The 27024-nt window shown below is 37.8% G+C and overlaps 1 protein-coding gene across 10 annotated transcripts in view; it reads left to right on the top strand.

Moving 5' to 3' along the window:
* CCDC138 (coiled-coil domain containing 138) overlaps window positions 1-27024 on the top strand; it is a 99226-nt gene that overhangs the window by 61039 nt on the left and 11163 nt on the right. For 7 of the 10 annotated variants that reach the window (XM_017674392.3, XM_017674388.3, XM_017674390.3 and 4 more), the window contains one exon: window positions 21850-22026. The exons of the other annotated variants lie outside the window; for them this stretch is intronic. In XM_017674392.3, the coding sequence (XP_017529881.1) occupies window positions 21850-22026 (177 nt within the window). The remainder of the gene's footprint in view (window positions 1-21849; window positions 22027-27024) is intronic. 10 annotated transcript variants of the gene reach the window in all.

The raw sequence follows: 27024 nt of genomic DNA, 5'->3' as shown, positions 1-27024 counted from the left end.
ATGCTCACTAATATCCATAATCCTCAGGGATTGCAAATCAAAACCACAGTAAGATGTTACCTCACACCTGTTTAAATGGCTATTATCAAAAAGTGTTCACGAGGATGTGGAGGAAAGGGAGCTCTCCTACCCAGTTGGTGGGAATGTAAATTAGTGCAACCACTGTGGGAAGCAGTATGGAGGTTCCTCAAAAAATTAAAAATAGAACTACTATATGATGCAATAATTACACTTTTAAACAGGAATTTGCACCCCCAGTTTCATTGTGGCATTATTTACAAAAGCCAAGATATGGAAGCAACCTAAGTGTCTACCAGTAGATGAATGGATAAAGAAGATATTGTACGTTTACACCATGGATATTACTCAGCCATAAGAAATAATGAAATCTTGACAGGGTGGATGGGCCTTGAGGGTATTATGCTCAGTGAAATCAGTCAGAGAAAGACAAACACCATTTGATTTCATTGATTTGTGATACCTAAAAATCAAAATGAACAAACAATACAAAACAGAAAGAGACTCAAATACAGAAAACAAACTGGTGGTTGCCATATGGGGACAGGGCAGGTGAATGGATGAAATAGATGAAGGTCATCAAGAGGTACAATCTTCCAATGATACGTAAGTCACAGGGATAAAAAACAGCATGGAGAATATGGTCAGTAATACTGTCAACTTTGGAAGGTGACACATGGTAACCACACTTACGGTGAGCCTTTCATAATGTATGTAAATGTGGAACCACTATGTGGTGCACCTGACTAATAACAATATTGTAAGTTCAGCTATATACCTCCATTAAAAAAAAATAAAAATCCTGATAATGATAAATGAATAATAATATTGATTAAAAAACATCAAGAAAGGATAATGGGAATGTTAAGTCCTGAATGACACAAAACGGACACTTTAAATATATTATTGTATTAATGAATTTCATTCTTCCTTGTGCAAGTCACTTTTTTAAAAACGTAGTATCATAAGAATGCCCCTGCTCTCAAAGATAATTGAATCAAGTGGGTGAGTAGATTGTCATTCATTTTGCTTTATCTTATAATTAACAATTCTAGAAGTTTAAGGAGTGTGCTTCTTGTTAATGAGAAACAATAAGTTACTTCTAGTGGAATGAGAGAGGGCATCAGGAGAGGGTTTAGTATAAGGAGTTGGGATTTGAGCTGAACCATCAAGGGTTTTAGGATTTCATAGGCAGAAAGAAAAGAGAAAGACCATTCCAGAGAGAACAGAGTGGGCAAATGCCTGCACTGTGAAAGAGCCCAGCCTGCAAGAGTCCAGGGAGCTGTGCATGCATGCAGAAATGTAGGTCGCGCAGCTGCTCAAGTGCTGTTACGGGAGCCTCTAAAAATATTTGCTTTGGTTTAACTTCTCTTAAAAACATACAAGTTATGTCATACCATGTTTTTCTGCAACTTAATATTTTCACTCAACAGTGTGTTTGCAATTTATTCCTATCGACACCCATATGGAGTGAATTTTGAGCTCTGTGAGATAATTGGTTATAAGCAAAGCCTTTCTCCAGAGTTCACGTAATGTTATGTCTTGCCCATCCTACTCACCTCATAGCTATCTCATTTTTATTTCTAGTGAATTTTGTTCAATTTATAGGTTATTTTAATTTTTAAAAGCTTAAATTACTTTTCAGTCAGGATGCCTCTTTGCAAAATAGATTTAAGGTTTTTCTATCTTGTAGCCTTTTTGGTGACATCTTTGTGAGAAGATAGACAACTTCTAATAGTCTTCGGTCATTTTTTTAAATTGGGTATTTCTATAAACTTTATATTTTTAAGTGTAATCTTAACGTTAAGATATAAAATGGAATTTGAAAAATCAGACTAAATTATTACCCATTAATTGAAGAAGCTGCAAGAGACATATGCTTGTTACTGTCACCTAAATACATGAATATGGAATTGATGCTGTTCCCTTAGTTTGAAAAATTATTTGTTTAGGTGTTTTTTCTGATTATAAAAATGGCTTTAATTTTTTAAAGAAATACCTGAGAGACCACCCAGAATTCATTTAGAATTATGTATTAGACCTATTTTTTAAATCACCTCGGGGAGTCCAGAGGTATTAGTATATAAATTGGTGGTTGAAGGTAATCTTCTAGGTCTGATTTGATAACAGACAAGCTTTGAGAGCTAGAATCAAAATTTTAACACTACTTAAAACACCACCAATCAGAATGAGTATGATTAACTGAAAATGTTTTGTATATCTTACTAAAAATCTGTACACTAAAAAAATTTAAATGTGTTTAAAAAGTTAGGTTGCCTTGTGTACAAAAATGACCACCCTAAAGATACCTCAAGACAAGTGCTGGGCATAGAAGCCACAGGGCATAAATCGGCAAAGAAGTAAAAAGCTAACCTTTTCAAACAATATGGCTTCTCTCTCACTTACCAACTTTACATTTCCCTGTATGGCCCCGGAAAATGGCTGGTTAGCCAGAGACGGGTAAGATTCCTCAAGGGAGGAACAACCTAAGACAGGCACAGTCGCAGGGGGGCCATCAGGTGAGAAATTGGGGATCAACAGAGGTGAGGCTCAGAACCTCACCCCCCCTGCTTTGAGAGAAATCTTCTGCATCCGTGGATGTTTTGCTGCCCTTGTCTAGCTTGGATTAATACTTAGTCCATAGGCACACACCTGATCATCTACATTTGCCCTCTTACAGCACTAAACTATGTTTTCTACCTTTATCTTGCATCTACCTACCACTTCAGCATTTTATTAAAAATAAAAATAATAATAATAAAGGGAGAAATGTGGGATCCACATATAAATCAAGTATAAAAATCAAACGAATATTCATATTTGACCTGATTGTTTATAGTTCATAATGCGTGATCAAAATCGAAAGTTTCTGTGATGACTGCCCTTGTACTGTTCACCATGTAAGAATTTATTCACTATGTAAGAATTCGTTCACCATGTAAGAACTTGTTCGTTGTGCTTCAGAAGATTGGAGACTGACTAGAATTAGGCTTGAAATGGATTAATGATTGTGCATTGAGCATTGACCCCCCCTATACAGAATTTTATTGTTGTTACAACCATTTGATCAATAAATATGAGAGATGCCCTCTCAAAAAAAAAAAATGACCACCCTCCATTAACTGACAAATTTTGATTTTGATTAGCTGACAAAGCTCATAAAGGGGAATTTGGTTCCCCAAAGTTAGAAAACATACCCCCAATTTGCCATTTTATGACAGATTCATCTGTGATTAATTTTTGTTCAATTCATTTTTTTCTGTAGCATTTTTTTTAAATAGTGTTTATGGCAAAATATTAACTGCCAAATCTAAATGGAACTAAAACATGGGTAGCTTTTATAACATTTTTTTTCCTGTTTCCTGTGTTCGAAAATCAGTTCATAATTACTCTTTTGAAATTAAAAGTATTATTTTTTAATGGAAGTTTTGAGAAATTTAAAAACTGTGCTACCTTCCGAGGGAAATAAGAGAACCCAGAGAAGCCCCAAATCCTTTGGTTACTACTAAAAAGGACATGCTTTTGTAGTGCATCCTAGCAGTCTGTCTCAAGGAAGAGCAGCTCTGTGGGCTAAATAATAGATGTGATTCAAGACAAAAGGAGCTGTTGTGGCCTGTATGTATAAATGTTTGAGAAATTTGGGAGTAACTGAAGTTTTATAATTTTACTACTTTAATGTCCTCGTGGACATTATGAATCTCTAAAACTTGTATATACTGTGTGCAATACAACACTTCCCAAACTTATCTAACTTCCAATCCTTTGTGAAAGCAATATACAGGACTGATTTTCTGAGGAAGACAGTTTAGGAAATGCTGTCAGTTTATGAGGCGCCGTTGTAATACTGTATGAAGATTTACACTTTCCCTACTTCCATGTTTCAGGGGGAGAAAATTGATATTAAGAAAAGTGAGTGGTTCCAGTTCCTAGCAGTTTCAAGTTCCAGAGCTGATCATCTGGTTCCTTTTTGACTTTGTGTTTTCTGTTTTCATTCATTGTCAGATGCTGCAGAGAGGTTCAGTAGGCTGAGGGCTAAAAGGAGGCCGTTGGATCGCAAGTTGTATTATCTTGGGATACAGGAAAGCAGGCTAAATAAAAGAGCCAGTACAGGAAGAAGAAATCTAGTAAATGCCATTAGGAGAAATGATTATAAGTATGGAGGAATATAAACTTTAGATATACTGTGCTGCATCAAATTCTGAGAGAGCTAAAAATTTAAACATAAAAATCTTAAATCAAAACAATAGACTTGTCTTGACTCTGGTAAAAAGATATTTCCTATTTATGAAATAGAAGTGTCAGTTACAGGATTGGTAAACTTAGTAGAAGAAGAGAAAATAGATAAATATGTTGCATAACATACTATTAAATGCTTAATACCCCAAATGTATATAAATCTGTAAATTAATCCCTGGCTTACATTGAATGGATAGTGCAAATAGATTGTTTATATAAGAACAGTATAGCTATTAACACTTGTGAAATTGTTAATTTCACAATATAATGCTAAGCCCTTTATACCTTATCCCTGAATATTATTATCCCCATATTAGTGGTTTTTAGTTTACAGAGGTTTGTAATTGTGCCAAGGACACAGAACTAGTATTTGAAGTCTGATTAAGCTCAGCTCTCTCATTTCTGAAGTCCACTCTCTTGACCCTACTAGATGACTTCCTAAGAGCACATACTTCCTGAGATAATCAAATAATCATAATAAATACTTACATAACACTTACTATTTTATAGGCTAAACACTTTACATATACTAAATCATTTCATCCTTACAGAAGGTCAGTTTATCTCAAATTTATAGATGAGGAAATTGAGTCATAGAGATGTTAAGTCTGCACTCTTACTGTGCTATGCTGAATCTCTGAAATAAAATTTAACGGTAAGATAAAACTCCATATCCGTTACACTCACAAAAGCAAAATGACTGACTGTAATATGTCACTCATAGGAAACTGGTGCAGTTTTGGTTATAGTGTAAATTATAATCATTTTTGAAGTACATGATGCATACAGGAGCCAACAAAATGTATCATAACCTTTAATAAGATTTATTGCAAGGAAATAATTCAAAATGGAAAAAAGTTCAAAGGTGTTAATATGCTGTCTTTAATAATGATAAAGGATAAATTACTGCCAAAGCCACAGTGGAATAATGAAAGACATGAACATCAAATAAATTATTGCACTGTTGCTGGCATTTTTCTACTCATTCACTTTGTTTTTTCAAATTTATTCCTCATAAAGACCTCATGAAATAGTATTGTCTTTCTTACAGAAGAGCAAACTGGGGGCCAGGCAAATGTAAGGGACCCAGATCTTTCTTGACCTCAAAAAATCAAGCCCTTAATATATATCATTCATGAGGACAGTAGAATGTTATAGGTCATTAGCAATTATAAGTATGTAGATGTAGGAATCAACATGAAGGCATTTTAATTAATAAAACCTTCAGTATGTACATGCCAATTTGATCTATGTAAAGATATGATAATTAAAAGAGGTCATAACAATCTTATTGATAGAATGATTTGTTTTAGGGACAGTTTTCTTCTCTTTTTAATTAAATATACTCTCTTTCTTAAAAATGTGTTCATCAAGGCCAGTTCTGCTGTCCTACCATTATTCAACCCTTATCCCTCAACTTATGCAAATTTATATGTTTATAAATTACATACTTATACTGCAGGCCTAGAGAAATGTAGGGAATTTTTTCCATTCTCAGATAACAGAAATGTTTTACCTTGGAAAGATAGCATAAAATATACTAGTTAAAAACTTCAAAATTCTAGAGTCAGAATTTTTTGAATTTCAGCCCATCAGTAGCTGGGCAGGTATGTAATACTGGGCAGGTACCTTTTTTGTATTTATACCACAATTTTTTTTTAAAGATTAAATAAGAATTAATGAAAAGGGTTAACAAAGAGTCTGGCATATAGTAAGCTCTTAATCTAGCTTCTACCATCATAAACATTACTATTATTATGTAACTTCTAAGAGTTGGTTTTACTTGAGATCATAATTGAGGTCTATTAAACTGCACTAGATTTTTATTACTGCATAATAAACCACCAAACATTAAGTTGCTTAAAACAACAGCCATTTTATTTAGCTCACAATTGTTTAGGTAGGTCATTTGGGCTCAGCCCCACCGGGTGACTGGCTGGGCTTCCCTGATCTTGGATGGGCTGCTCACACATCCCAGGCCAGTCTCCACCTGGTCTCATTCTCAGGTGGGCTAGCCTGGGCCTGTTTACATGGTGTCATAGGACTGCCCAGCTGGAAAGTAAGCCTCTTAACACCCAGGCACAAGCATCAAACCCATAAATGTCATTTCTGCTGTATTCTACTGGTTGGTAAAAAGGTTAGCCCAGACTCATATGGTGGGCCATATAGAGTTCAGCTTCTGATAGGAGTTGCTGCAAAGAGTATCTAATTATTTTTTTAATCTTACCATATAGACTAAGTAATGGAAAGCCTTATTTCATACAGCATAAGATCAGCAGATTGACTTTTGATGAGGAATAAAAGTTATAGCTGACAGAGGACTTTTTTTAAAGACTTAAAAATACAACCTATTCATAAAAAATCAGTTTTGGTACAATTGGTAGCTAAAAATTTTTTAAAGTAACACCTTTTGAAGTCAAATAGGTCTTGTTTTTAGAAAATCTTCACTATTAGGGAAATTAAAATAAAGATACCATTTTTAATTCTCCCTAAAAGATAAGGCCACTTAAAAAAAAACAAATACCAAGACATCCTACAGTATGAGAGAATATATTCATAAATGACAGATCCAAAATATATAAAGAGCTCATGTACCTCAACAAACAAAAAGCAAATAATCCAATTAAAAAATGGGCATAGGATCTGAACAGACAGTTCTCCAAAGAAGAAATTCAGATGGCCAACAGGCACATGAAAAGATGCTCCACATTGCTAATCATCAGGGAAATGCAAATTAAAACCACAATGAGATATCACCTCACACCAGTAAGGATGGCCACCATCCAAAAGACAAACAACAACAAATGTTGGTGAGGTTGTGGAGAAAGGGGAACCCTTCTACACTGCTGGTGGGAATGTGAATTAGTTCAACCATTGTGGAAAGCAGTATGGAGGTTCCTCACAAAGCTCAAAATAGAAATACCATTTGACCCAGGTATTCCATTCCTAGGGATTTACCCTAAGAATGCAGTAGCCCAGTTTGAAAAAGACATATGCACCCCTATGTTTATTGCAGCACTATTTACAATAGCCAAGAAATGGAAGCAACCTAAGTCTCCATCAGTAGATGAATAGATAAAGAAGATGTGGTATATATACACAATGGAATATTATTCAGCCATAAGAAAACAAATCCTACCATTTGCAACAACATGGATGGAGCAAGAGGGTATTATGCTCAGTGAAATAAGCCAGGTGGAAAAAGACAAGTATCAAATGATTTCACTTATCTGTGGAGTATAAGAACAAAGAAAAAAACTGAAGGAACAAAACAGCAGCAGACTCACAGAACCCAAGAATGGACTAACTGTTACCAAAGGGAAAAGGACTGGGGAGGATGGGTGGGAAGGGAGAAACAAGGGGGGAAAGGGACATTAGGATTAGCAGACATAATGTAGGGGGTGGGGGGCACGGGGAGGGCTGTACAACTCAGAGAAGACAAGTAGTGATTCTACAACATCTTACTACACTGATGGAAAGTGACTGTAATGGGGTATGTGGTGGAGTCTTGATGAGGGGAGTCTAGTAACCATAATGTCACTCATGTAATTGTAGATTAATGATACCAAAATAAAACAAATTCCATTTTCCTACCACCCCCCAAATTAATAAAGGACAACTTCTTAGGTTTTCAAACATGCTCTTATCATATAGCCTTCAACCTACATAAGAAGTCTCAGATAATGTATAAGAAGTGAAGTAATTTGCATTGGATACAGTAGGTGGCACTGTGATAAAAGCTTTTGTTTCTGGGTAGACTTGAGTCCTGCGTTCCCTTCTGCTTGAGCTGTTTCTAAATAAGGCAAGTCTGAACACAATCCAGCAACTTTGCTTATCCTAATTACACATGTATTTGCAATGTTTTATTTTATTAAATTACAAAAATTAAGTACAGTAATTTAGGGATTCTTTGCACTGAATTCTACCAAAAGTAAAAGTGGAGTGCACTATAAATAGAACCAGTGGCACAGATCTTAATTTCTCAAAATTCTTTTGTATCTATTTTAATTTTACATAGGTCATTCTCAGCTTCTCATTCTTAATAATTAGGATTTTTAGTTTTTTGTTTACATGAGCTGAAACACAAAGAAGAAATGCTACATAAAGCCAGGAGACAGTAAATTTGAATAGGGTGATTCTGTCCTATTTTCAAAGTATTTCAAGGCACTATTAAGCATTCTTTAAACAAAATCTCAGTAGGAAAATTAAGTTGAACAGCATGAACAGCTTTTTATTCATATGAACAGTAGGTTGAAGGAGAGTTTTAGAAAACTGGAATATTACCATCCATAAAGTCGTTCAGAGTAATGACTTGGGTTGTTTGGTGTACTGGGGACTCTGTTCTAGCAGTTGCCGTCAGAGCACTGGCCTTGGGAAAATCTTGCTGCCATTGTTAATGGCAGATATATCATGAAAAGACACCTGAGAGCATATCCAGTCTTCTGTGAATGGCTAATGTTTAATGTTTACCAGGAGACAAAATCCTTATTGAAAACTCATTTAGGGATTAAAGATGGTGTGAGAGGTGAGACAGAGGCTTACTCCTAAAACCACATGTAATACAAAAATATAATTAATACAACTAATACTGAAAGAGCAACAAGAAAGAGGACTGTGCCAGACTGTATACAACTGGAGAAAAGAGCAGACCTCATGGAACAGGGTAACGTACCAATGCTGTGGACCAGCAGGACCCAAGCCCTACGCCCTCCCCAGCTCACTGGCTGGAGTACAAGAAATGGAGCAGGGATGGAGTGGAGGCCTGAGACTGCTGAATGCCTAACTCTAGAAATCTGCTCTGGGAGCACAAACCTACATTTCATGGTGCTTGCATGGTACTCTCATAATTAGGGGGTTGGAAAGCTAAGACAGGCAGGATTCCTGGAGAGACTGAGATTCCAGCCACTTGTGGAAATCAGGGATCCATATCCAGCTGCTCTCAGACAAAAGGTGGGCAGTCTGAGACTTCCTAACAAAGAAGCCCTTAGCAAAAGGGCTGCTAAAGGGGCAAGGATTGCACAGAGCATACTGCTCAGGAGAAAGGACAGGTAGAAAAAATGTCTGGGTGCACTCTGCTCAGCAGATTGGGAGCTTTCATTATCTTCAGGTGCTCCAGCACCCTGACTGGCTACACAGCTCCAAGGACCCCCTCTGTGATATGCAGCCTACTGTGCCTTTCTCCCAGCCAGCCCCACCTGGCTTGCAAACTGGCAAACCCTACCCTGGTGTTAGGCCAGTCAGAGGGGAGATCTGTGTACAGAAACTACAAATGCAAAGCACAGAGGCTTATACATATGTGCTTGGCCCACTGGTTCAGGCAGTGAAGACAGGCATAGCAGCTGGGAAGCAGGAAACAGATCTTTCCTCCCCCCAGGCACCAATACTACTCTCCTGTGACCCCCAACATTGTTTGAGGGACTGAGAAGTTCCAGAAAGTAGAGCTTCTGGGCACCAGAGGGCATCATATACAAATATGAAACGCCAAAGGAACCAGGTTCAAAATAAAATTATTAATACAACTTCTGAGAAAGATTTAAATGACCCCATGAATCTTCCTGAAAGGGAGTTCAAAATAAAAATCATTAAAATGCTCATGGAGGTACAGAAAGATATTCAAGAACTAAGGAATGAATTCCCATCAGAGATCCAATCATTGAAGAGCACAATGGAGGGTATTAAAAGCACATTGGATATGGTGGAGGAGAAGATAAATGAAATAGAAACTGTAGAAGAGGAATACAAAGAAGCTGAGGCACAGAGAGAAAAAAGGATCTCTTAAGAATGAAAGAATATTGAAAGAACTGTGTGACCAATCCAAACGGAACAATATTCGCATTATAGGGGTACTGGAAGAAGAAAAAAGAGAAAAAGGGAAAGAAAGTGTCTTTGAGGAGGTAATTGCTGAAAACTTCCCCTACTGGGGGAGGAAATAGTCTCTGACAGCATGGCATCACACAGAACTCCCAACACAAGGGACCCAAGGAGGACAACACCAACACATATAGTAATTAAAATGGCAAAGATCAAGGGTAAGGACAGACTATTAAAAAACAGCCAGAGAGAGAAATAAGATCACATAAAAAGGACAGCCCATCAGGCTATCATCAGACTTCTGAGCAGAAACCTTACAGGCCAGAAGGGAGTGGCATGATGTATTTAATACAATGAAGCAGAAAGGCCTCAAACCAAGATTACTTTATCTGGCAAGATTATCATTTAAATTTGAAGGAGGGAGTAAACAATTTCCAGATAAGCAAGAGCTGAAAGAATTTACTTCCCCAAAACCATCTTTACAGTGTACTTTGGAGGGACTGCTATAGATGGAAGAGTTCCTAAGGTTTAACAGCTGTCACCAGAGGTAATAAAACCACAGTAAAGAAAGTAGAACAGCTGATTACTAAGCAAATGCAAAATTAAATTAACTATCCCCAAAGTCAATCAAGGGATAGACAGAGAGTACAGAATATGATACCTACTATATAAAGACTGGAGGAGGAAGAAAAAGGAGAAAAAAAAAAGAACCTTTAGATTGTATTTGTAATAGCATATTAAGTGAGTTAAGTTAGACTCTTAGTAAGGAAGTTAACCTTGAACCTTTGGTAACCACGAATCTAAAGCCTGTAATGGCAATAAGTACATACTTATTGATAATCATCCTAAGTGTAAATGGATGGAATGCACCAGTCAAAAGACATGGAGTCACTGAATGGATAAAAAAACAAGACCCATCTATATGCTACCTACAAGAGACTCACTTTAAACCCAAAGACATACACAGACTACAAGTCAAGGGATGGAAAAAGACATTTCATGTAACTAATAAGGAGAAAAAAGCAGGAGGTGAAGTACTTGTATCAGACAAAATAGACTTCAAAACAAAGAAAGTCACAAGAGACAAAGAAGGACATTACATAATGATAAAAGGGTCAATCCAAAAAGAAGATATAACCATTATAAATATCTATGCACACAACACAGGAGCACCTACATATGTGAAACAAATGCTAACAGAATTGAAAGGGGAAATAGAATGTAGTTCATTCATTCTAGGAAACTTCAACACTCCACTTGCTCTGAAGGACAAATCAACCAGAGAGAAAATAAGTAAGGAGACAGAGGCATTGAACAACACATTAGAACAGATGGACCTAACAGACATCTACAGAACTCAACACCCAAAGGCAGCAGGATACACATTCTTCCCAAGTGCACATGGAACATTTCCAAGAATAGATCATATACTAGGCCACAAAAAGAGCCTTGGTAAATTTTAAAATATTGAAATTGTACCGAGCAGTTACTCAGATCACAAAGGTATGAAACAAGAAATAAATAACACAAAGAAAGCAAAAAGGCTCACAAACACATGGACGCTTCACAACATGCTCCTAAATAACCAATGGATCAATGACCAAATAAAAACAGAGATCAAGTAATATATGGAGACAAATGACAACAATAGTTCAACACTGCACCCAGTGAAGGCTGTGCTAAGAGGACAGTATATTGCAATACAGCCCTATCTCAGGAATGAAGAAGAATCCCATATGAGCAGTCTAAACTCACAATTAACAAACCTAGAAAAAGAAGAACAAATGAGGCCCAAAGTCACTAGAAGGAGGGACATAATAAAATTAGAGCAGAAATAAAATCGAGAATAATAAAACCATAGGAAGAATCAATGAAAGCAAGAGCTGGTTCTTTGAGAAAATAGACAAAATAGATAAACCCCTAGACAGACTTATCAGGAAAAAAAGAGAATCTACTCACATAAACAGAATCAGAAATGAGAAAGGATAAATCACTATGGACTCCACAGAAATATAAAGAATTAGAGAATACTATGAAAAATTATATGCTAACAAACTGGATTACCTAAAAGAAATAGACAACTTTCTAGAAAAATACAACCTTCCAAGGCTGACCCAGAAACAAACAGAAAATCTGAACAGACCAATTACCAGCAACGACATTGAATCGGTAGTCAAAAACCTACCAAATAATTTTATCAAACATTTAGTGAAGACCTAATACTATCCTCCTTATAGTTTTTCAGGATAGAAGAAGAGGGAATACTTCTAAACTCATTCTGTGAGGCCAGCATCACTCTAATATCAAAACCAGGCAAAGACACCACAAAAAAATAAAATTACAGACCTATATCCCTGATGAACATAGATGCAAAAATACTCAACAAAATATTAGCAAACTGAATTCAAAAATAATAAAAAAGATCATCCATCATGATCAAGTAGGACTTATTCCAGGAATACAAAGATGGTACAACATTCGAAAATCCAACAACATCATCCACCACATCAAGAAAAAGAAGGACAAAAACCACATTATCATCTCCATAGATGCTGAAAAACCATTTGACAAAATTCAACATCCATTCATGATAAAAACTCTCAACAAAATGGATACAGAGGGCAAGTACCTCAACATAATAAAGTCCATGTATGAGAAATTCACAGCCAACATCATACGCAACAGCGAGATGCTGAAAGCTTTTCCTTTAAGATTGGGAACAAGACAGGGATGCCAAATCTCCCCACTTCTATTCAACATAGTTGTAGAGGTTCTAGCCAAGGCAGTCAGACAACACAAAGAAATAAAAAGCATCCAGATTGGCAAGGAAGAAGTTAAACAGTCCCTGTTTGCAAATGACATGATATTGTACATCAAAAACCTTAAAGAATCCACTCCAAAACTACTAGATCTAATATCTTAATTTAGCAAAGTTGCAGGATACAAAATAAATATGCAGAAATCTGTGGCATTCCTATACACTAACAATGAACTAGCAGAAAGAAATTAGGAAAACAATTCCATTCATAGTTGCATCAAAAAGAATAAAATGCCTTGGAATCAACCTAACCAAGAAAGTGAAAGATCTATACTCTGAAAAGTACAAGACACTCAAGAGAGAAATTAGAGAAGATACCAATAAATGGAAACACATCCCATGCTCATGGGAGAATTATTATTATTGTGAAAATGGCCATACTGCCTAAAGCAATTGACAGATTCAATACATTTCCTATAAAAATACCAACAGCATTCTTCAATGAACTAGAGAAAATTGTTCTAAAATTCATATGGAACCACAAAAGACCCTGAATAGCCAAAGCAATCCTGAGAAGGAAGAATAAAGCAGGGGGCATCTCGCTTCCCAACTTCAAACTCTACTACAAAGCCACACTAACCAAAGCAATTTGGTACTGGTAGAAGAACAGACCATAAACCAATGGAACAGACTAGAGAGCCCTGATATAAACCCAACCATATATGGTCAATTAATATATGATAAAAGAGCCATGGACATACAATGGGGAAATGACAGCCTCTTCAACAGCTGGTGTTGGCAGAACTATATAGCTACATGCAAGAGAATGAAACTGGATTATTGTTTAACCCTGTACACAAAAGTAAACTTGAAATGGATCAAAGACCTGAATGTAAGTCATGAAACCATAAAACGCTTAGAAGACAACATAGGCAAAAATCTCCTGAACATAAGCATGAGCAACTTCTTCGTGAATGCATCTCCTCAAGCAAGAGAAACAAAAGCAAAAATGAACTCATGGGACTACATCAAACTAAAAAGTTTCTGTATGGCAAAGGACACCATCAACAGAACAAAAAGGCCTCCTATAGTATGGGAGAATATATTTGTAAATGACATATCGACAAGGGGTTAACATCCAAAATATATACAGAACTTACACACCTCAACACCCAAAAAGCAAATAACCCTATTAACAAATGGGCAGAGGATATGAAGAGACAGTTCTCCAAAGAAGAAATTCATATGGCCGACAGACACGTGAAAAGATGCTCCACATCACTAATCATCAGGGAAATGCAAATTAAAACCACAATGAGATATCACCTCACACCAGTAAGGATGGCCAGCATTAAAAAGACTAAGAACAACAAATACTGGCATGGATGCAGAGAAAGGGGAGCCCTCCTACACTGCTGGTGGGAATGTAAGCTGATTCTACCATTGTGGAAAGCAACATGGAGGTTCCTCAAAAACTAAAAATAGAAATACCATTTGACCTGGGAATCCCACTCCTTGGAATTTACCCAGAGAATACAACTCCTCAGACTCAAAAAGACATATGCACCCCTATGTTTATTGCAGCAGTATTTACAATAACCAAGATATGGAAGCAACCTAAGTGTCCATCAGTAGATGAATGAATAAAGAAGAGGTGGTACATAAACACAGTGGAATACTATTCAGCCATAATAAAGAAACAAATCCTACCATTTGCAACAACATGGATGGAGCTGGAGGACATTATGCTGAATGAAATAAGCCAGGTGGAGAAAGACAAGTGCCAAATGATTCCCCTCATTTGTGGAGTATAACAAGGAAGCAAAACTGAAGGAACAAAATAGCAGCAGACTCAGAGACTCCAAGAATGAACTAGTGGTTACCAAAGGGGAGGGGTGTGGGAGGGCAGGTGGGGAGGGAGGGGAAGGGGACTGAGGGGTATTATCTGTAGTACACATGGTGTGGGGGATCACGGGGAGAACAGTATAGCACAGAGAAGACAAATAGTGAATCTGTGGCATCTTGCTACACTGATGGACAGTGATTTCAAAGGGGTATGGGGGGGACTTGATAATATGGGTATATGTAGTACCCACATTGTTTTTGCATGTGAAACCTTCATAAGAATGTATATCAATAAAACCTTAATAAAAAATTAAAAAAAAAAGAAAACCCATTTAGCAAGTTCGTATGTGTTACGGTTTGAAGTAGATAAACACTCAGAAAGTGGCAGCAACAACAATAGGGTCTCAGGAGGAGGAGCCAAGATGGTGGTGTGAGTAGGGCAGCGGAAAACTCTCAGAAGCATATATATTTTTTAAATATAACAAATACAACTATTCTTAAAAGAGAGACCAGTGGATACAGTTCAACAGCCAGGCTACATCTACATCTGCGAGACCTCAGCACCTCATAAAGGGGGTAAGATATAAGCCATGGCCTGGTGGGACCTGAGCGCTCCCCCAACCCCAGCTCCCCAGTGGGAGGAAAGGAGTTGGTGTGCTGGATATTAGAGAAATGGAAAAGAAAATCTGCGAGCGGGTCCCTGCAACCAGCTTCCCTGGGACAAAAGAAAAGCAAGTGCTTTTTGAAAGTCTTAAAGGGACAGGGATCTCACAGCTGGACAGAATTGTCCCAGCACACACAGCTCAGAAGCTGGGAATCCTGGGGAACTCCAGGCACCCTAACCCCCTGGGTGGCAGCACAGCTCTGAAGACCCTCACGGCGATAAGCAGCCTGCCAGTCGTTCTTCTGGCCAGTGCCACCCCTGATGCAGTGGCTCAGTAGCCTGAGAGCGGCGGCAGCAGAGAGGACCAGGAGCAGGTGCATGAGCCAGCAGCAGCAGTGACCAAGTGGTGCGGGAGTGGCCACACACACCCATGGCGGTGGCAGAACAGATGGGGACTGGCTGTGCATGCCCACGGTGGTGACGGAGTGGCCCGGGAGTGCCTGCGCCCCCAGGAGCCGCCCAGAATCTCCTCCCGGTACGCAGCTGCCCCAGACAGACCCAAAGGCTGCTGCCAGTGTACAGTTGGCCAGTGCAGGTAGAAGAGACTGGGGCAAGGCGCGAAGGGGCGCCGATCTCACAGGAGGGCATACCCGGCGCGTCTGCTACTCCCAGCAGGGCTCTGGGCTACCCTGATGGTGACCCCGCCCACAGCAGCTTAGGGGAATAACCCAGTGGCTGCTTCAGGAGTGCGGGTAACCAACACAGGCAGCAGAGAAAGGCAAGGCATCCAGCAAGCAGGAAAGGACTTTGTTCTCCCAACTGACACATGTGCTACCTGCCTACAGCTAACTCTATCACCATGAAAAGTCAGAAGAATTTGGTCCAGTCCAGAATTACCGAGACAACCTCCGAGAGAGGGCCTAGGGAGATAGATTTAACCAATCTCCCTGAAAACAATTCAAAATAAAGGTCATAACCATGCTGATGGAGCTGCAGAGAAATATGCAAGTGCTAAAGGATCAAGTAGGGAGGGAGATTACAGAAATAAAACAATTTCTGGAAGGACTAAAGAGCAGACTGGATGAGGTGCAAGAGGCCGTTACTGGAACAGAAATCAGAGAAAAGGAACACAGAGAAGCTGAGGCAGAGAGAGATAAAAGGATCTCCAGGAATGAAAGAATATTAAGTGAACTCTGTGACCAATCCAAATGGAGCAATATCCACATTATAGGGGACCAGAAGAAGAAGAGAGAGAAAAAGGGATAGAAAGTGTCTTTGAAGAAATAATTGCTGAAAACTTCCCCAAACTGGGGGAGGAAATAATCAATCAGAACACGGAAGTACATAGAACTCCCAACAGAAAGGACCCAAGGAGGGCAACACCAAGACATATAATAATTACAATGGTAAAGATCAAAGATAAGGACAGAATATTAAAGGGAGCCAGAGATAAAAGGTCACCTACAAAGGAAAACCCATCAGGCTATCATCAGACTACTCAACAGAAACCTTACAGGCCAGAAGAGAGTGGCATGATATATTTAATGCAATGAAACAGAAGGGCCTTGAACCAGGAATACTGTATCCAGCATGATTATTATTTAAATATGAAGGAGGGATTAAACAATTCCCAGACAAGCAAAAGTTGAGGGAATTTGACTCCCACAAACTACCTCTATAGGGTATTTTAAAGGGACTGCTCTAGATGGGAGCACTCCTAAGGCTAAGGAAATGTCAACAGAGAGAATAAAATCACAACAAAGAAAGCAGACCAACCAAATACTAACTAAAGGCCCAAAATAAAATCAACTACTCACAAAAGCAGTCAAAAGAAACACAAAAGAGGACAGAATGAAATACCTAACGTATAAAGAATGGAGGAGGAGGAATAAGAAGGGAGAGAAATAAAGAATCATCAAACTGTGTTTATAATAGCTTAATAAGAGGGTTAAGTTAGACGGCTAGATAGTTCAGAAGATACCCTTGAACCTTTGCTAACCATGAATCTAAAGCCTGCAATGGCTATAAGTACATATCTATCAATAATCACCCTAAATGTAAATGGTCTGAATGCACCAATCAAAAGACACAGAGTAACAGGATAGATGAAAAAGCAAGACCCATCTATATGCTGCTTACAAGAGACTCACCTCAAACCCAAAGACATGCACAGACTAAAAGTCAAGGGGTGGGAAAAGATATTTCATGCAAACAATAAGGAGAAAAAAGCAGGTGTTGCAGTACTTGTATCAGAGAAAATAGACTTCAGAACAAAGAAAGTAACAAGAGATAAAGAAGGACGTTACATAATGATAAAGGGATCAGTCCAACAAGAGGATATAACCATTATAAATATATATGCACCCAATACAGGAACACCAACATATGTGAAACAAATACTAACAGAATTAAAGGAGGAAATAGAATGCATTGCAGTCATTCTAGGAGACTTCAACACACCTCTCACTCCAAAGGACAGATCTAATAGACAGAAAATAAGTAAGGACACAGAGGCACTGAACAACACACTAGAACAGATGGACTTAACAGACATCTTCAGAACTCTACTCCCAAAATCAGGATACACATTCTTCTCAAGTGCACATGGAACATTTTCCAGAATAGACCACATAGTAGGCCTCAAAAACAGGCTCAGTTAATTCAAAAAGGTTGAAATTCTACCAACCAACTTCTCAGACCACAAAGGTATAAAACTAGAAATAAATTGTACAAAGAAAACAGAAACACTCACAAACACATGGAGGCTTAACAACATGCTTCTAAATAATCAATGGATCAATGATCAAATTAAAACAGAGATCAAGCAATATATGGAGACAAATGACAATGAGAGCATAAAGCCCCAACTTCTGTGCAACGCAGTGAAGGCAGTTCTAAGAGGAAAGTGTATAGCAATCCAGGCCTACTTAAAGAAGGAAGAACAATCCCAAATGAATAGTCTAAAATCACAGTTATTGAAATTGGAAAAAGAAGAACAAATGAGCCCCAAAATCAGTAGAAGGAGGGACATAATAAAGAACAGAGAAGAAATAAATAAAATTGAGAAGAATAAAACAATAGAAAAAAACAGTGAAACCGAGAGCTGGTTCCTTGAGAAAATAAAGAAACTAGATAAACCCCTAGCTTGACTTTTTAAAAGAGAATTTACACACATCAACAGAATCAGAAATGAGAAAGGAAAAATCACGATGGACCCCACAGAAATACAAAAAATTATTAGAGAATACTATGAAAATCTATATGCTAAGAAGCTGGAAAACCTAGAAGAAGTTTACAACTTCCTAGAAAAATACAATCTTCCAAGGCTGACCAAGGAAGAAACAGAAATCTAAACAGACCAATTACCAGCAAAGAAATTGAATCAGTAATCAAAAAACTACCCAAGAACAAAACTCTTGGGCCAGATGTATTAACTGCTGAATTTATCAGACATATAGAGAAGACATAATACCCATTCTCCTTAAAGTTTTCCAAAAAATAGAAGAGGAGAGAATACTTCCAAACTCATTCTGTGAAGCCAGCATCACTCTAATACCAAAACCAGGCAGACCCCACAAAAAAAGAAAATTACAGACCAATATCCCTGATGAACATAGATGCAAAAATACTCAACAAAATATTAGCAAACTGAATTCAGAAATACATGAAGAGGGTCATACAGCATGACCAAGTGGGATTCATCTTAGGGATGCAAGGATGATACAATATTGGAAAATCCTTCAACATCATCTACTATATCAACAAAAAGAAGGACAGAAACCACATGATCACCTCCACAGACACTGAAAAAGAATTCGACAAAATTCAACATCCATTCATGATAAAAACTCTCAACAAAATGGGTATAGAGAGCAAGTACCTCAACATAATAAAGGCCATATATGAAAAACCCACAGCCAACATCATATGTAACAGCGGGAAGCTGAAAGGTTTTCCTCTAAGATTGGGAACAAGACAGGGATGCCCACTCTCTCCACTGTTATTCAACATAGTACTGGAGGTCCTAGCTATGGCAGTCAAGCAAAACAAAGAAATACAAGGCATCCAGAATGGTAAAGAAGAAGTCAAACTGTCATTATTTGCAGATGACAGGGTATTGTACATAAAAAACCATAAAGACTCCATTCCAGAACTCCAACAACTAATATCTGAATACAGCAAAGTTGCAGGATACAAAATTAATACACAGAAATCTGTTGCCTTCCTATACACTAATGATGAACTAACAGAAAGAGAAATCAGGAGAACAATTCCATTCACAATTGCATCAAAAAGAATAAAATACCTAGGAATAAACTTAACCAAGGAAGTGAAAGACCTGTACCCTGAAAACTACAAGACTCTCTTAAGAGAAATTAAAGAGGACACTAACAAATGGAAACTCATTCCATGCTCTTGGCTAGGAAGAATTAATATTGTCAAAATGGCCATCCTGCCTAACGCAATCTACAGATTCAATGCAATCCCTATCAAAATACCAACAACAGTCTTCAGTGAACTGAAACAAATAGTTCTAAAATTCATATGGAACCACAAAAGACCCCGAATAGCCAAAGCAATCCTGCAAAGGAAGAATAAAGCAGGGGGCATCTCACTTCCAAACTTCAAGCTCCCCTACAAAGCCACAGTAATTATGACAATTTGGTACTGGCACAAGAACAGAGCCACAGACCAGTGGAATAGAATAGAGAGTCCAGATATTAACCCAAACATATATGGTCAATTATTATATGATAAAGGATCCATGGACATACAATGCTGAAATGACAGCCTTTTCAACAGCTGGTGTTGGCAAACCTGGACAGCTACAACATGTAAGAGAATGAAACTGGATCACTGACTAACCCCATACACAAAAGTAAATTCAAAATTAATCAAAAACTTGAATGTAATGAAACCATAAAACTCTTAGAAAAAAGCATAGGCAAAAATCTCTTGGACATAAACATGAGTGACTTCTTCATGAACATATCTCCTTGGGCACGGGAAACAAAAGCAAAAATGAACAAGTGGGACTATATCAAGCTGAAAAAGCTTCTGTACAGCAAAGGACACCATCAATAGAACAAAAAGGTACCCTACAGTATGGGAGAATATATTCATAAATGACAGATCTGATAAAGGGTTGACATCCAAAATATATAAAGAGCTCACGCACCTCAACAAAGAAAAAGCAAATAAGCCAATTAAATAATGGGCAGAGGAGGTGGACAGACAGTTCTCCAAAGAAGAAATTCAGATGGTCAACAGACACATGAAAAGATGTCCCATATTGCTAGTCATCAGAGAAATGCAAATTAAAACCACAATGAGATATCACCTCACACCAGTAAGGATTGCCACCATCCAAAAGACAACAGCAAATGTTGGCGAGGTTGTGGAGAAAGGAGAACCCTCCTATACTGCTGGTGAGAATGTAAACTAGTTCAACCATTATGGGAAAAGCAGTATGGAGGTTCCTCAAAAAGCTCAAAATAGCAATACCATTTGACCCAGGAATTCCACTTCTAGGAATTTACCCTAAGAATGCAGTAGCCCAGTTTGAAAAAGACATATGCACCCCTATGTTTATTGCAGCACTGTTTACAATAGCCAATAAATGGAAGCAACCTAAGTGTCCATCAGTAGATGAAAGAATAAAGATGTGGTACATATACACAATGGAGTACTATTCAGTCATAAGAAGTACACAAATCCTACCATTTGCAACAACATGGATGGAGCTAGAGGGTATTATGCTCAGTGGCATAAGCCAGGTGGAGAGAAACAAGTACCAAATGATTTCACTCATATGTGGAGTATAAGAACAAAGAAAAAACTGAAGGAACAAAACAGCAGCAGACTCACAGAACCCAAGAATGGACTAACAGTTACCAAAGGGAAAGGGACTGGGGAGGATGGGTGGGAAGGGAGAGATAAGGGTGAGGAAAAAGAAAGAAAAAGAAAGGGCTCATTATGATTAGCATGTATAATGTGGGCAGGGCATGGGGAGGTCTGTGCAACACAGAGAAGACATGTAGTAAGTCTACAGCATCTTACTATGCAGATGGACAGTGACTGTAATGGGGTTTGTTGGGGGGACTTGGTGATGGGGAGCATATAGTAAACATAATGTTCCTCATGTAATTGTAGATTAATGATACCAAAATTTTAAAAAAAAGGTCTCAGGAACTGTTGTAAAGATGGAAACACTAATGTCTTTTAAATTTTTCGAAGCTCATGAGAGTTACACTCAAATACTGAAAATTTACTATTAAACAGAATCGTTAACCTTGATTTAAAGAAGTGGGGCGTAATGTTTTTCAGTGTTAAAATTTGACACTTCTGAATGAATTGACCCTGTCATAATGTAGTTCTTCTTGTTTTTTTTCCCTTTTGAGCTCTGACAGATTTGGGGTGGAATATCTAAGTTTAGCCTGTGCTCTGGTCATCTGATTGCTGTTCCTCTTGAATTTGTTACAGTGATAGTATTGCCCTTTGCTTTTGTTTCTGGTCACTAACCAGACCAACCAACTGCTAACAGACATGGCCGTTGATTTTCCATTTTGCTTTTCAGCTGACTACCTGGCTCAGGCATTTGATTCTCTGTGTTTGGACTTGAAGACAGATGAAGGAAAGATCTTGTTTTTGGAGTATCAAGCTGTTCCAGTCATATTAAGTCATCTAAGAATAACCAGTAAAGGGCTGCTAGCCAATGTCATTGATAGCTTGCTTCAGATGACAGTGGAATCCAGTAAGTTTTTAAGTTTTATATACACAAATGACATTGGTGTGATTTTCTCATCTGTTCTGCATGTGTAACTACAAAGCAGACACTTGCATTTTATAACATTAATGCTTAAAAATATTTTTGACATCTGTGTAATGTACATTAATAACATCCCTAAGAGTTAAAAAACCTAACACTTTGTCCAGATTTTCACTCAGCATGCTTCCCAGCCATCTCAGTTACATCCACACCTGTTCTGCATGTAGCCGAGCCTCTTTCTCTGTTCTTTGTTGTTTCATCCTTCTGCTGAATCCAGTCACAGATTCCCTGTTTGCTCGAGGAGTGAGACATCAGATGTGTCTCCACCTAACAGGAGAACAATGGCACAGCCATATTCCCATTGTTGCCTCAACCTCACTGTTCATTGGAGGGAAGGGGCACTCTAGCTACATATGGGTCTTTATATTTGGATTTGGAATATTTTTTAAATTAATTTTGGAATATTTTGTAGCCTGTGGGCTTTTTCCCTTTTGGTCTTTATGTTGGTATGAGTTCTCTTAATGTGCTATTGACGGTTCCTAATTTAGCCCAGCTATGTGTAGGGAGGCTGAGCATAAGCATTTTCATGTGCTGTGTTGGTGGTGCTCTCTGACCTTCAGGTGAGCCCTTGGCTTCTAACACGCAGCCATTTTGCTTTAGCAACACCATCACTTGTAGTCTGTCTTCTTTCCACTACAGCACTTCTGAAAATGAAGCGTTTATGCCTTCCAGCAGGTGGAAACTGAAAAAGGAAAACCACTGCTCCACGTGGTCATAAACAGTCCGTGATACCTCGTGCTGCTTGTGGGGGAATCCCTAATATGGGGTGCAGAGCATGGTTATGCTTCTGACCAGGTGCAGTCAGTGTGGCTTTCACATTTTCAGTTCATGTTACATACAACCTTGTTTTTCCTTTACAGCATCCCTTTGAAGGGGGCCTAATAGAAAAACTGAGACCTAGGAAAATTAGGTAACCTGTTCATGTATTCCACAGGTAGACAGAGGTGGAGTCTAGACTTGAAACTAAACTGATTCTAGATGTAAAGTGTCTTCCACCATAGCACTCTGAGTAGGTTTTCCAGGCTTGTTTTTGTCTCCTGCCTCAAACTGTCAAATTTTCCCTGACATATTTTTAAATATTTTTAGCTATTTGTAACTCTTGGACATATGTTTGGGGATCTAGCTACCTAGATAAGTAATCTTGGGGTTTTGTATCCTGATTTACTAATTTAAGATATACAACAGGAATTTTTTTAAATTAGGAAATAAAAATGCTACCTGATATAAATCTCTCTTCATTGGAAACAAATTTATCTAAATATATCAGACATGAAATCTTGTAGCCAAAGGAAGACTAAATATGATTTTGTGAAATAGTGAACCTACTTGGGTAAAGTGACTTTGTGGCATGGTAGCATTCACATTTGGAGAAACAGTATTGGATTAGCGAGTCCACACATGCTCAGTGCATTCACATTTTTTTCCCTTTGTTCCAATTATGTTCAAATCCAAGCTTATTGCTTCTTGCTCAAATTGAGTAAATAATACAATTTCTAATGCTGATTTCTAGAAAGTTATATTTTTTTTAGAGGTGGGAAACTTGGAAGATTGGAAATGGGCGATCTTTGGTGATAGCTGACTGAGGTATATTTATTTGCCTGATGTATTTTCCATTGTTAATATAAATCCAGTACCTGATGTTAGCCAACAAAATTTGTTGCAGGGATAAATGAATGATGGATTAGAATGCAACAAATACTTCTTTAGCTATTGGTTTCATGTTTTCTTTTTTCTAGATTTGAAATGGGAAACTCATTTCACCATGTAAATAATTTCCACATGCCATTTTTTTTTAGTTCATTGGAAAAGTTGGAACAGAAATCTCACCAGAACTGATTCGCAGATTGCTTCTCTTACCCAGGGGACCCTGGCCAGCTGTGTGGGGGGTACCGTGTTTCAGGCAGTGTGTTTGCGGTGCTCTGCTGAGCCTTGGGCTTTTCTCTGAAGCCATGTGGGGCTCTAGAGCAGAGGCTGGAAGGAGTCGTCGGTTAGCTGAGCTCTGGCCCTGAGCCACTCAGAGTATGTAGTACTGGGTCACCAGGAGGGCAGTATGAAAACAGGGTTAAGATACCTGAGTAGTAATTTGGCAGTAATTTTATGCCTGTTAAATTAAATAATAATTTAAAACATTTGGACCTGTATTTTGTATGTTTGTTTTATTTTATTTTCTAGCTTTGTTTTTTAATAGTATTGTAAAAAGGTAAACTGAGGCATGTGAAATTTTGAAAAGTTCATTTCCACAAAAATTCAAATGGGACAACACCAAAACTGAAAGTGGTTAGGGGGTGCTCTACATGCGGGCCCTAGGGCTGAGGCTTTTTTTTTAAATTAATGTAATACCATTATTTAATCTCCAGCCCACATTCACATTTTCTCAAGCGTTTCAATGATGTCATTTACAGTTCTTTTCTCCCAATCGAGGGTCACACACGGCATTTAGGTGTTAGGCCTCATCAGTGTCATTTAATTTGGAAGAATTTTTGTTGTTAGTCTGCATGGTTTTGATGAGTTCAGGATCATTATTTTGTAGAATGTCCTTCAGTTTGGTTTGTCTGATGTTTCTCTATGGATAGATTCGAGTTTTCACGTTACACATTTTGGGGAGGAACATCACCACAGAAGTGATGCTGTGTTCTCAGTGCATCACACCAGAAGACATATTTCAGTTTTTCCAGGACTGAGATACTAGCTTTGATTAGGTGGTTATAATTGTGTTCACCAGGTTTGTCCATTATAAAGCTATTATTTCAGGTTGATAGTAGTAAATAATTTGGGGGAAGATATTTTGAGACTTTTTACAACTTATACCCCATCAAAAGTTCACCTGCTAGTTTAGTGTCCATTGGTAATTTCTAATTCCAGCACTGCTTCTATATTCATTAGTTGGCAGTTAACTGTAAATAGAGCTGTCTCTTCTCTTCCTGTCTTATTTATTTATATTGATATGAACTTTTTGGATTATTTGATTTGATGAATTAAAATCCATCACAATCATTATTTGTTTATTTATTTATTTTTAAATTTATTTTATCAAAATACATCAAAGTGGTTCGACAGTCCCCTTCTCTCTCCCCCACAGCCTACTCCCCTCCCCCTTGGAAACCACCAGTCGCTTCTCAGTGTCTGTGAGTCTGATGTTGTTTTGTTCCTTCTGTTTTGCTTTGTTTTTGTATTCCACAAATAAGTGAAATCATATGGTATTTGTCTTTCTCCACCTGGCTTATTTCACTGAGCCACAATACCCCCTAGATCCATCCACATTGTTGCAAATGGCAGGATTTCTTTTATTTTTACAACTGAAAAATGTTCTATTGTGTAATGTACCACATCTTCTTTATCCATTCATCTATTGATGGACAATTAGGTTGCTTCCATGTCTTGGCTATTGCAAACAGTGCAGTGATAAACATAGGGGTGTGTATATAGTATATCAAATCAGGGATTTTGTTTTCTTTGGGTAAATTCCTAGGAGTGGAATTCCTGGGTCAAATGGTATTTCTATTTTTAATGTTTTGAGGAACCTCCATATTGCTTTCCTCAGTGGCTGCACCAATTTACATTCCCACCAACAGTGTAGGAGGGTTCTCTTTCTTTCTCCGCATCCTCAACAACATTTGTTGTTCCTTGTCTTTTGGTTGTTGGCCATCCTAACTGGTGGGGGGTGATATATCATTGTGTTTTTAATTTGCATTTCCCTGATGATTACTGATGTGGAGCATCTTTTTGTGTACCTGTTGGCCATCTGAGTTTCTTCTTTGGAGAAGTGCCTGTTCAGGTTCTCCACACATTTTCTGATAGGATTATTTGGTTTTTGGGTATTGAGGTGTATGAGTTCTTTACGTGTTTTGAATGTGAGCCCCTCCTTATCAGTTGAGTCATTTATAAATATATTCTCCCATATTGTAGGATGCCTTTTTGTTCTGCTGATGGTGTCCTTTGCTGTACAGAACCTTTTTACTTTGCTGTAGTCCCATTTGTTCATTTTTTATTTTGTTTTCCGTGCCTGAGGAGATGTGTCCAGGAAAAAGTTGCTCATGTGTATATTCAAGAGATTTTTGCCTATGTTTTCTTCTAAGAATTTTATGGTTTCATGATTTACATTTAGGTCTTTGATCCATTTCTATTTTAGTTTTGTGTATGGAGTTAGACAATAATCCAGTTTCATTCCCTTACGTGTAGCTGTCCAGTTTTCCTAACACCAGTTATTGAAGAGGCTGTCTTTTCCCCATTGTATATTTATGGCTTCTTTCTCATACATTAATTGTTCATATATGTGTGGGTCTATATCTGGGCTCTCTATTGTGTTCCATAGACCTATGGGTCTGTTCTTGTGCCAATACCAAATTGTTTTGATTAGTGTGGTTTTTTAGTAGAGCTTGAAGTTAGGGAGCATAATCCTCCCAGCTTTGTTCTTCCTTCTCAGGATTGCTTTGGCTATTTGGGGTCTTTTGTGGTTCCACATGAATTTTAGAACTATTTGTGCTATCTAGTTCATTGAAAAATACTGTTAGTATTTTGACAGGGATTGCATTGAATATGTAAATTGCTTTGGGTAGGATGGCCATTTGACAATATTAATTCTTCCTGTTCATGAGCATGGGATAGCTTTCCATTTATTGGTGTCTTTAATTTTTCTCATGAGTGTCTTGTAGTTTTCAGAGTATAGGTCTTTTACCTCCTTGGTTAGGTTTATTCCTAGGTATTTTATTCTTTTTGATGCAATTGTAAACGGAGTTATTTTCCTGATTTCTCTTTCTGATAGTTCATTGTTAGTATATAGGAATGCAACAGATTTCTGTGTATTAATTTTGTGTCCTGCAGCTTTGCTGAATCTAGTTATTTGTTCCAGTAGTTTTGTGGTGGAGTCTTTAGGTTTTTCTATTTATAATATCATGTCATCTGCAAATAGTGAGAGTTTAACTT

The sequence above is a fragment of the Manis javanica genome, chromosome 1 (genome assembly GCF_040802235.1).
Source record: "Manis javanica isolate MJ-LG chromosome 1, MJ_LKY, whole genome shotgun sequence".
Lineage (NCBI taxonomy): Eukaryota > Metazoa > Chordata > Mammalia > Pholidota > Manidae > Manis > Manis javanica.
Note: the sequence above shows the minus strand (reverse complement) of the source record. Positions and strands in the feature narration are given on the sequence as shown.